The sequence below is a fragment of the Xenopus laevis genome, chromosome 1S, assembly GCF_017654675.1.
Source record: "Xenopus laevis strain J_2021 chromosome 1S, Xenopus_laevis_v10.1, whole genome shotgun sequence".
Classification (NCBI taxonomy): Eukaryota; Metazoa; Chordata; class Amphibia; order Anura; family Pipidae; genus Xenopus; species Xenopus laevis.
In genome coordinates this window covers 65852404-65865215 of record NC_054372.1, presented here as the reverse complement: position 1 = coordinate 65865215, position 12812 = coordinate 65852404, and the positions used below count along the sequence as shown (strand labels likewise).

At 42.6% G+C, this 12812-nt stretch overlaps 1 protein-coding gene across 1 annotated transcript; it reads left to right on the top strand.

Annotated features, from left to right (window-relative positions):
• The first annotated feature begins 2695 nt into the window (after window positions 1-2695).
• atoh1.S (atonal bHLH transcription factor 1 S homeolog) lies at window positions 2696-4659 on the top strand. Its single transcript, XM_018243412.2, has one exon. It carries the CDS (start codon window positions 2825-2827, stop codon window positions 3593-3595), a length of 771 nt encoding a protein of 256 aa, XP_018098901.1. The 5' UTR covers window positions 2696-2824; the 3' UTR covers window positions 3596-4659.
• The last annotated feature ends 8153 nt before the right edge of the window (window positions 4660-12812 follow it).

The window sequence follows — 12812 nt, the reverse complement described above, 5'->3', positions numbered from 1 at the left end:
AGGGTGCCCTCAGTGTGTTGCATCAATAAGTGCAACAGACTTGCAGCTAAACAATCTTGCACAAATGTAATTTTGATAGTAAACAATGTAAATAAGGCATTGCCATCTCTGCCAATTTTGGCCAAAATTGCATGCATAGGATGTGATTGATGTTCCACCCTGTGCACCCACATGAGTTTCTGCTGGCACTGAAGAAAACAGAAGGGATAAGAAAGAAAATGATTTGCAGGCACCTAACTGGAACCTATTATTTAGATATTCCATGCCCAGTGTGGTCTACCCAAAAATGGATTGCTGTGAACTGCCTGCAAATCATTCCCCTCATTATACAGTCATTTAGAAACCCTGGATGTAACTCATAGAATCAGTTAGCACTTGACTTTTCAAGGCCAGGGGCAGTCAGACAGAAAATAGAAAATATGCATGGATAGCAGCAACTGATCTCATCCCCAGAAGCTACAGATAATGTCCCTTAAATGGATTGTGCAAGCTTTTGTTGCTATTGTCAACCACCAAAAAACAAATTACTAGACTTCATAGGCACCAATGTTTGGGTTTCTGCCCATTGGTAAGGAATGCCTGAACTTGGGAAATGAAGCGCAAATGAATTGGTAGCAGCCAATGAACACTGAAGGGGTTATTTATTAAAGTTCGACTACCAAAAACGCAAACAATTTGAGTGTCTTTTATTATAAAATTCGAGATTTATTATACCCTGAAGATGGTAAAAGTCCAAATCTGAAAATCCGGCATCTCAGAACTGCCGAGGTTGTATATAAGTAAATGTGACAGGTCCCTATCCTATTTAGAAGTATCTGTGTTCAGCGCTGAAGTTAGGCAGAATCACAAAAATGTGTACAATTTGGATTTTTGCTTGATTTTATTGAGTTTGTCCCCAATCCAATTAAAACATGTTTTTTATTGATAAATAAGGGAAAATCATGAATTTTAGTTTGCTCTGACTTTTTTAGTTTAAAAATTTGGATTTTGATAAATAAGCCCCCCCCCCACACACACACACACACACACATGTTCAGGTAAGTGCATGTAAGGGTGTGCTACTGGCACGATGAGCAGAGAGAATGGGAGGATCAAGGGGAGGAGGAGGAGGGAGGAGAGATTTATACTGTTCTTTCTGAACCTCCAGCTCAGTGCTACTACCTGTCAGCAGAGGGACGAGAAGACAGTGCCTAGACTCTAATGCAGGGTTCCTCAACCTTTTTTTTACCAGTGTGAGCCATATTCAATTGTAAAGACAATTGGGGAGCAACATAATCATGCAAAAAGTTCCAGGGGGTGCCAAATAAGGGTTGTGATTGGCTATTTGGTAGTCACTTTTTGGACTGGCAGCTTGGTAGTACACCTGGTTTTTATACAACCAATAATGTAATATATTCACTGCACACCCGGAATCTACTCACTCTGCAGTAGTGGTGCTGGTTCTCCGTGGACCCGGCACAGTCCCTTACCTACAGCAACTTTTTATTCACGGATCTGCACACAGTTTATGATGCAGGGAGGTTGTACCCCCCGAAACGTTGATGTCGGTGATATAAATTAATTAAGAAGGGGCACTTCCCCAGTGCAGAAACTTGGATGTGTGCGGATCCGTGAATAAAAAGTTTTTACACAACCAAAACTTGCCTCCAAGCCAGGAATTCAATTCAAGGTGTTGCTCATGAGCCACAGGTTGGGGATCACTGCTCTGATGCATGGGATAATGAAAGAATTTCAAAGCCGAGGGAATAACCCTATTTGTAAAAAAAATATAACTGCACTCAATTGCCCAACTGTTTGTATGTCACGCAGAATAAGATCTACTGCTCCCTGCAAGGCGGATCAGAATAAAACCCACACATAGGATTCCCCCTAGAACATAAGTTGCACAGCATTTGCGCTCAGTGCCCATTAATTTTCGGGAAAAAGCAGACAGGCTGAACAACAAGGAACGTGTCTGGGGAAGGGTATGGCATCAGTCTTGTCTTAGGTGTCACACACTCCCATGTCCCAGGGGGGGGTGTATATCTCCAGCTTTCCTCTTATGAAGGGGAGGAGTACACTGAGCTTGTGTCACACCTACGATTTGTTTGCAGTGTTGCTCAATAAAACACACGCTTCAAATACAGTAGAAAGAGCAGAGCAGCTCTTAGACAAGCCTTAAGTTGTTACTTGCCCTAGTAAACTAGTAGAAACTAGAAGAAATGAGCTCCTGCTCATCTATCAAATGTTGCGCTAAATGTATCGCGTTAGTGCCTCGCACAGACCACACACATAATAATAATAATAATAATGAGGCAAGCTGTTCGTGTGTTCGCTGATACAGTGCTGCTGACTCCCAGCACAAAGCCTATAGTACAGTGATTACAGCAGCTTGCAAGTAAGAAGAATAGAAAATAGAGCGCTAAGAGCTCCCCAGTACATCTCAGGCAGAGCCGCGAGTCCCACCTGCTCTTCACTTCTCGACTGGCAGGCACGTGTGCAGGTAAGTAGTATTATTCCGCTGTGTATACAGGACTATGTACTCTCACACACACACATCAGGGTCTCTACCAATTGGCTCCCAGCACGCGACACCCGCTGTCTCCTATTGGTTGCTGTGACACGCGACTGGCGCGGGGCTTGGATCTCAGACATTGGGGGCGGCACGTGGGTGGGGTGTGGGGGGGGGCAGTGCGGCGCGTGCCGCTTTTTAAAGGGACCCCTCTGCCGCAGCAACCGGAGAGGAGTTTTGAGCACGCGACTCGTGTGTGTCTGTCCGGAGAGCACTACCCCGGGGCCACTCTACGCACTTGTTGGGACTTATTCATATTCGCATTTAGCTGACATGGCCCGCCTGCTGCACGGCGCTGCTACTGCCGCTGACTGGTGCGAGCTGAAGGAGCTTCCATCCGAGCCCGGCTTGTTGGCCAGAGATTACATGTTAGACAGCAGCGACCCCCGCGCCTGGCTCTCCGCCACTTCCCTGCAAAGCCGCCCTGAGTACGGACTTCACAAGATGCGGGAACTGTGCAAACTGAAGGGGCTGCGGGAAGATGAGGAGGAGGAGGATGATGAGGAGGAAGAGGAAGAGAGATCCGAGGGGCTGTGCAGACACAGGGGTCCCCCTGGCAAGGGCCCCGGTGGGGTTCAGAAGAAGAGGAGACTGGCAGCCAATGCCAGGGAGAGGAGGAGGATGCACGGCCTCAATCATGCCTTTGATCAACTCCGAAATGTCATCCCTTCCCTCAACAACGACAAGAAACTCTCCAAGTACGAGACCCTTCAGATGGCTCAGATCTACATCAACGCGCTGTCCGACCTGCTGGAGGCGCCCCCCGACACCAGCGACCCCCCCTGCCCGCCCACCTACAAACTGCACTCAGGGGGAGAGGCCAGGTTAGCCCAGTCTGGCAACTGCAGGAGATTCTCTGGAGACTTCCCCGGACAGTCCCCCCTCAGCTTCCAATTCCAGGAGGGAGCTGCTCTCTCTCAGAAGGGAATGGTATCTCCTACATCTTCTTCTTCGGGGGAAAACAGCAAGACGTCGCCACGATCCCATCGAAGCGATGGCGAGTTCTCACCTCATTCACATTACAGCGATTCAGACGACGCATAGTGATACTGAGACTCATAGTCGCTCATTTGTCTTCCAACATTTCAGGCTGCACAGACTTTCCAAATAACACGATCCAATATTCAGCAGACAGGTGTCAAGTAGATTTTCTACTAAATCCCATTTGGGAAAGTACCACTGCCCAACTTTCTCAGCAGAACGGAGTTGGGGGGTCATAAGAATTATGAATATCCAACTTTGCCTTTGTTGCTTGTTGAGCTACAACTTTCAGCATCACGTGACCGCCCAAGGTTGGCGTTGGATACTGGTAATTGTGGCTCAACATCAGTAACTGAATAGAGTGGAACGTTTGTTCGTTCTGGTCAGCATGGTGCGATTGCCATTAACCCTTACATTGCCAGGAAGGTCTAAACAACCTGCGCTACAAATTACCTGCCATTGAATGGGTTACCGTTTTTGTATGTATTCTGTTTTGCATAGCCTGCAACATTACCCATGGCTGTGCCAAGTTACACGGTGCCTGTCCTTTAATCTTGTTCCTTTAGTCCAAATGAGTCATACTTGCCACCTTTCTGCATAATCAATTCAAATTCAATTCAAATGTATCCTGACAGCCTATTGTCATGTCTTCCAGGAAAACAAAAATATCATAATGTTAATGGCATCTGACCCAACATTGTAAATTGTAAAAACACCTTCCTGTGTAAATAACTGAGATGTCCTAGTTTTTTATACGATAGCGTCATGCGACTCTGCACTTTAATTACCAGCGATGGCAAAAGAATTAAATGGAACTATAGACAGAGGGAAATAAATATAATTCAGTCTGCCAATCTGCCGCAAGGTTTTTAATTTAGCCACTTATTTAATGATTTGGAATTCGCAAAGTGGGGGGGGGGGTTTGGTTGTGTCAAAAATGTTTGTCTCTATTCTCTGGCTTGTTATTTTAGATAATTATTTATTGTTGCGTTTGCTATTTTTTTTTACTTTTTCTATGAAAAAGAAACTTTTTGTTTTAAATGTAGCACCATACACTGCCATTGTTTACTTGTTTTGTGGAGAAAGCGAAAATAAACAATTCAATAAAAACAAAAATGACTGTTGTTTTTCTTTTAAATGTGCAAAATACATTCACACTGTGTAACATCAACATTTTTTTTTAAAAAAAATTCGTTAGTATACAACGAAAAAACCCATCAAGACTAATTAAACTTAAAATCGCACAGCCTTTATTAACCAAGTACCCAAGTAATTGTGAACCCAGATTGGGGCTCACAGATGGAAACACAAAATAATACTACATCATAGTGCTAAAGGTGAACCGAGTATTTGCTTTATAAGGGAGCTAGTAATGTCTTGGTAATTGTCATCTATTTGATATTATGTATAATATGATAAACATTCTCGTAAAATTAACAATAAAATCATTGACTTTTGGTTGCAAGCCTGATCTCATGCATTAAGTTACAGTTCCTTTAAAAAGTTGGTGGGGGTTCACTGTGTCCCAAACATTCTTAATAAACTCACTCATTTTGGCAATTTTTAAACACACGAATGTTACATTCCATCAAAAAATATCTGTGCGTTCAAAGGTGACAAAATGGGATATAGTTTTGTCTTACAGCGCAATTATATTGTGAATTATACACCCCCAATAACGTCTTTATCTAACTTAAATATGTCTTTAATAAAGGACCAGTAACATCAAAAATAAAAATTCGTTTGTATATAAACGAACTTTAAAATCGCAAAGTCTTTATTAATAAATAACTTAGAGAAACTCCGCTTGGGCTCCTCTTCAGAAAAGGGCGGCGATCCATCGTGCAGCGCTCGATTTTTTCTCCCTGGCTATCTCCTATAGAAGGCAGGGAGGATAAATCGAGCGCCGCACGATGGATATTATTTATCAATTATTATGTATTAGTTATTTATCAATAAAGACTGTGATTTTAAAGTTAAATATGTCTTGGTGTTTTTTTGTTCGTTATATACAAACGAATTTTTTTTTTTTAAATAAATTTGATGTTACTGGGAACCCCGCTGTTAATTATTTTAATTTGAAAACAAATATTTTCCAGTGGTGTAACAACTGGAACATTATACATGTACTGCTGGGTTTTTATTTAACACGTTTTAACATCGTTTTGAATAAAATTGGATGGTATTTTGCAATGTGAATAGACTGCATCCACATTTCGTTTATTTAAGCCGTGTTATTGTTAATATTATTTTGTTTTTATTTAGCAGTAGATGTTGTTTTTTGTTTTGTTGTTTTTTTATCTTGCAAAATTGGAATAAATACTTTGTACTTCAAATACTTTGTAATACATACAAACACAACATGCAATAGATTAAGCATGTTTCATTACTAGTTATATGTACTGCCACCGAATTTACCTGTCAGTAGTTATGAGCCCAACATGACTCAATATTTTGAACAGGACAGAGAAGTCCACATTAGTCAGATCAAACAAAGGTAGCTCTAACACTTGTTCACTGCTGTTTGGTTTGGATTGTTAGGGGACTTACAAGGGTATCATCTCTACCCTCCTATTTTTCTTTCCAGTTTGGCAAACAGAAAACACGTGCGACAGATTTAAGGGACTGATCTGTCAACGAGGTTATTCTGGATTACACAGCAATCTAGTGTGTCTTTTCTCTGGGAAGGGTAAAGGAGAAGTCTGCATGCTATGATTAGATCCTGTAAAATTGCATCAGGTGATGATAACTTGGTCCAGGAGCAAAATGCACCTGTCCCTTTGATAACCTCTTGCTCTGGGAGGCTCGCAGTATTGCAGATACCTATCAGGGATCCTATTGCTTAATGAATCAAGTTAACGCTGCTCTCCCCTGTACCGTGGCATGAGCCAAGGCTTCTGCATTTCCTTAGCAGGTGAAAAGTTCATATTTTATACCTAAATGAGAGAGATGTGAGAGTTAAATATATATTTCGAAACGGATGCCTTATTTTCCATTACCTTGTTCTAGTTGATCTTATGAACTGGAATAATCTCATTATCAGCAGACCATCATATGAAACCCTATTAACGGCTACTATTAATATCATTTCTTTCTTTCTATTCATTTTAGTTGGATTTTCCCGATCTTTGCCTCAGCCAGACTTGGCAACAGAAATTCTTCCACTTCATTAGCAAGCTGTAACATATAGCTGCAGGTTGCTGCAATCTCATTAATATTTTTGGAAAGTCGAACAGTGAGTGTTAAACATAGCACATTCCCCATATGCCAGCCCACCCCTGCCATGCTGGCTGACTCCTTTAGCTCCATTATTAGCAATTAGCCTCTACTTTCTAAAGTCAGATCCAAGTAACCAAGATACTTAGCCAAGGAATCAAGTATGTGGGCTAGTCAAGCATGGATAATGCTCGCCCTACAAACACCACTTTAGGAGGTAATGACATGCATCGCTGATTTTCAAATACGTTTTTAATTTAATATCTTTATTTTTATCTAACATATAATGCACATTTTTTTTTTTTTTAAATGACTTGCTTAAATTGGTTGCAGATTATAGAACATGATGATTACATTTAAAGCAACTTTTTTTTGCAGTTGCATCTAAATCAATTCAAGTAATCAGACAGATAAAGCAAAAAAGCTTCCCAACCAAGTCCATTATCATTATAAACCGAATAACTGAAGCAAACCACGTACAAATACACAGACACACCAATATATGCACAAAAAAAATTCATCCAAAACCTCAGACCCAAGTGTGGATGATTCACACACAATATAAACACGCGCAAAAATGGTGCCACAACTATGCACTTACAAACGCAAAGAAAAAGATGCAATGCAGATGCAGATGCACGCCTATTTTTAATGTCGTATATTTTGTCGCTTTAAATAGTGAAGTGATGACTTTGTATAGTAACTGAGCAAACACAGTTCTTGTGTACAGGAGAGTAACTATAGAGGTAACAAACGCTGCAACTGCAGGGGGCCCTGAAAGTTAATGGCACCGACTGATAATCAGCTTCAATATATGTATATGAACTATATCTTATTCCCAAAGTTTAGAGTGGTGCTGTAGGACCCCAATGCCATTTGGACTCTCTTTGGGAACATTTTCCTATTATTTGTTTGCTATTAGTCTTAGTTTCCAGCTTCCATTTGGAACCACTGTGGGGGTGCTGGCACTCTCCCCGTGAGTGGGAGCCAATTTAGGGAGCAGGCATAGTAAATGGTTAAAGTTAGGGGAGAAGCAGAGAAATGTGGTGGGCCTTGGGTAATGTGAGTTGCTAATTAGAAGAGGATGACAAAAGAGGACTGGCAGCAATCTATACAAGCCCTGCGCTTGGATGTGTGTCAGCTGGTGAGCGCTCTCTCTATTCATTGCACTCCTTGGGGATCTCGGGCCAAAATCTAAAACCACCTCTTTCCCTACCAACTTGCGCTGCAGCAAATAACCATCAGCACCCCCACCTTCTGATCAGTTCCACAAGTCACAGCACTTTAACCCACCCACTCCCTAGCCTGGCTATAGGCACATATTATTCTCCCAAAAAAGCCTTGGGAAGTTTATATACATATATATAGATAGATAGATAGATAGATAGATAGATAGATAGATAGATAGATAGATAGATGATAGATAGATAGATAGATAGATAGATAGATAGATAGATAGATAGATAGATAGATAGATAGATAGATAGATATAGATATATATAGATATATATATTGTGGTGTCTGCCTCCACTGTAGTATTTGGAAAAGCTTTGTTTTCTCTTATCATCAATAAGCAGTAAGTCAACCATAGCTTGACCTACAATATTACATACACAGCTTCAGTACAGTCACAGGACACATAGTGGATTCCTTTAGTCCAAACTTGAATTCTTTACTAAGGTTTCATAACTAAGTTATTTATGTGTGTGTACATGTGACACAGTGATGTAGTATGATCTGCTCCCGTGTGGTTTGTGTGTGCCTGATACAGTGAGGTAGTACAAAGTATCAAGTGTTTTGTTTTGCAGACTGAGGAAGGTGCACGTTTCGGCAGTACTTTGTACCTATGGAATGTTTGATTGTGTTACTATTTCGTTATAATGAACACAGTTTTCTCATTGTGTGACTGCTATTTAACGATTTAGCTCCCGTTGAGCAGAGTGGAAGGTGCAACTCAAAACCAAGCAGTTTAGCAGTTGCCGGAATATGAGCGAGTCTCTTCCCTACTGTAGGGCCGTACAGTTTCCTCTATTCAGCTCTGATACCTGCGGGGAGACAGGAGATACCTCGTCTGCAATAGCCCAGGCTCTCATCAGTCCAGATGATGAATTGCTCCTTTTACCTCCAGCTTTCAAGCCGCATTTGAAAAAAGAAAGCGCAGAATAAAAGTCCGATCCATGGAAAGCAGTAGCTCTGAAGTGGTGTCAGGTGGCACAGAGTGCTTTTGTGGCTTTAAACTAGACAAGAAGTGTCAGAGGACAAGTTTACATGACAAACCTATTTCCCTACACTGACTAAAGTCTCCTCTGCGCCCCCCCAATTAGATCCAATTCAAGACTACACTTGTACTGTACATGTACTGTTTCCTTCCAATTTACTATACTGTTGTACAGCATCTGCATTGATTGCTTGCAATCTACTACACACAGGTACAGTACTGTTCTACTTAACAATCATCCAGGATTGTCATCAAAAACCTATATTTTGAACAAGGGGCCCGTACTAGTTAAACAGCAGTGATGCACCTGAACCGTTTCATTGCACCTTACTACTTAACCCCTGGCACGTGTTATTATACTGTCCATTTGTTTCAATGCATCCACTTCCTATTCTTGCCTCTCTTTGTGATTATGTAAATGTAATTTTGCACCATTATTCACTAGTTTGGGGATACCATTTTGTCTCTATGGGTCCTTTTTACCTCCTGCCCCCCTCAAAGAACAAGGTGTACTTTATGTACACATAATTATACATAATAATATTATTCAGCCGGCGATTTAGGGAAATGACGCAATAGCTTTCTCACAATTTGTCGCTATAAAATACCCTATAATAGAAAATTTTAGGACTAGTTGCTAAAATACTGAAATCACAGAATCACTTAAAAAGGTAAGTATCACCTTGTGTCAGTTTATTAGTCTTAGATTGTGATATCCTAGTTATAGGCTGTATTTCACATGGAGATCCCGAATTTAGATCCACAGGCACTCAGACATCATTGCTCATACAAAATGGACACACTCAAGTGCAACTTCAGGGGGGGGTATAGCTGAAGGTGCTGAGTTTTCCGAAGTCGTCCGATGTTTCGGACTTCGGAAAACGAAGCGGAGAGAGTGCCATGCCGCAGGTGATTTCTCATTCTAGCAGGCGGAAGACAGGGGGAAGCAGTTTGGGGAGATTAATAGCCCCAAAGAAGAGGCGATTAGTCGCTGGGCGACTAAATCTCCCCGAATCTCCCAGTGTGACCTTACCCTTAGAGTCTAGAATTGAAGAGAAAACTTGTGCCTCTTGTTATCAGGGCCAGATTTATCTTTTGTGCTCCCCTAGTCACAGCTGCTGTGGCGCCCCCCCAGATCCATGGCTCGCTCACTCCACCCTTACAAATGAGAACTGCATGACCACGGCCGGCGTGCAGAGCGGCGTTGCGCCGGTGTGTGCGCATGCGCGGCGCAGTCGCGCGATGATGTCATTACGCGTGCTAAAGGAATAAGTTGTTTGCGCTCCTTTTCCTTTTGGGTCACAGTTATATAGATGTTAGGGGCGCCTGCTTGCCGCCCTAGGCCCGGGCCTAGGGTGCCTCTCCCTAAATCTGGCCCTGCTTGTTATCTTGCTCAGTGTCAAATTGGCCCACCAGGATACCAGGAAAACACCCGGTAGGCCTAGGTGTCTACGGCCCTCTTGTTTCTAACCATTTCGCATATTTCATTCCCTATTTTTTATTTATATATTTTATTCTTGGGAAAAAAAAGGCTCAATAATGGAAGAATAGAGTATAGTATGTAGCAGGGCTGGACTGGCAGTAAAAAGCAGCCCAGGCAAAAAAAATCAAAGCAGCCCACATGTAAACACACAATGGTTTTGTACTCATTCACACATATTTTGGGGTAAAACTGCAAAAATTATGTGCATAAAGAGCTGCCTTTCTCACTTAACTGTACTTATTGAAAGGTGGCAACCCTATCCAGATTCTGTAGAACTACTACATGTGCTGAAGGTCTTGTTGGGACATGAACGCCTAGGCACCACATCATTGTGGGCAAATGTCTACTTTTATGCAGTGCTGCATTGGCTATATCTTTATAAGTTTGAACTACTCCTGAAGACTAAGGGGCAAATTCACTAACATTCGTAGTTGCGCCAGGCGCAACTTCGCCAGGCGTAGTTTCGCCAGCGCTCCGCAAATTCACTAAAATCCGAAGTTGCGCACAGGGGTAGCGTAAGATTGCGAAGTTGCGCTAGCGTTGATTCACTAAGTGAAGCGAAGTTACGCTAGCGAAGGCTAATTTGCATACGGCGCCAAATTCAAATTTCAATGGAGGAATACGTATCAGCACTACAAATGGCTAGAAAACCTTCAAAACATCAAATAAAAATGTTATTTTGCCCTACACATGTGCCCACTGTATAGGTAAGTTGCCATGAGTCAGGAAATGTAGGGCGGAAGGAGGGGAGCCCCAAAAAAAATTTCGATCTTTTTCAGCCTATCACCCATAATATAGAAAACACGCCAGCGTTTTTTGGGACTTAGAAAAAATTTTGACTTTTTTTAAACAATCCCTATCTACTCTATTGCGCTTCGCCTGGTCTGAGGTGGCGAAGGAAGTCTAGCGTAAAAGGTAGCGTTCAGTACACTGTGCAAGTTAGTGAATTTGCGTAGTTACGTCCGTAGCGAAAATTCGCCAGGCGTAAGGGTGCGAAGTAACACTAGCGAAACTACGCCAGCGTTCGTTAGTGAATTTGCGAAGTAACGAAAATGCCAAACGCTAGCAAATTAACGCTAGCGTTCAGTGCTTCGGTGCTTAGTGAATTTGCCCCAAAGTGCTGTAGTGTAGTTCCATGAGAATCCAGAACAGTAAATAAGTAATCACCTAAAGGACACAGTGCCAGTTCCAGCATTTTAACACATGCATGATTCCCAGCTGAGTGGGTGGCAAAATGTTCAAATGTGATTTTTAATAGACACAGTAATGTTCTGATTCACAATTCAGCCCACCCAAGCTCCACACCCTTTTTGTTGTATTGCCAACTTGTAATTTTCAGTACTCTGAGAAATGCCCAAGAAAGTCCCCTTCCCTCTGCCTTTTCAGTGACTGTGTGAACCAGTGAAACAGACCTTTCTGCCGTGCTGTCTCTTGTTGTACTTCTCCTAATAATCAGCTCTCTGCTGGCAGGCTGCAAACAGCAGACCGTTTCTAATTGATGCTCACTCTGCAATCCACTAAGCATGTCTGCTGTCTGCAGCCTGCCAGACCTGCCAGCAGAGAGAGGATTATTAGGAGACGTATAACAGGAGACAGCACGGCTGCAGAGAGGTCTGTTTCACTGCTCCACACAGTCAGGGAAAAGGGAAGGGAAGGGGACTTGCACGGGCAGTTGACTCCCGGACAGTAGAGCGGCCCACTTAGTAAGAAACAGAGCGGCCCCTCGGGCAATTGCCCGTACAGGCACATTGTCAGTCGGGGCCTGGTATGTAGAGATAAAAGACTAGGAGAATAAAGAGGTTGAGTGAGGAGAGGGGGAATAATAGTTTGGAAAGTGGGCCCACGGTCTAACGTTTTCTGGTAGGCCCCTGGCATCCCAGTCTGACACTGATCTTGCTGGTTACAGGGCCAGATTTACATAGCGTGTGCATAAAGGCCTGCTGTCATTTGTCACCCTTTCCCCTCCCCTTCATTTGTGCACAGGCACAAATTTTTATCATCTGGTCAGGAGCACTGGGGATTGGCGCATGGGACATTTAAGAAACTATTGTATCTGATGATCAGCCCCAGAGCTTCTGAACCAATGTGGGTTTGGTTCTAAAATCCTGCCTCCCTAGTCCCGGGTCTTGGTGGCCTTTCCACAAATCCGGGCCTGGCTGGTTACAATATATTGTCCCTCTGTATCCTTATATTGTTTCACTCGCTGTCCTCTGATGACTTGAGATTGACTTGGGCTGAGGGTTCCTATCAGTGGCAGGCTTTCTATTGCTTTTCCAAACAATACCCATTCACTATTATCAACATTGTTTCCTGGCATTTAGTTGGCACTTATAGTTCTAGCCTCTCCAGCCAGCTGAGGCTTT

What these genes read in the sequence shown, in the direction of transcription:
- atoh1.S (XM_018243412.2), top strand. Translation starts at nt 2,825, where the DNA reads ATGGCCCGCCTGCTGCACGGCGCTGCTACTGCCGCTGACTGGTGCGAG.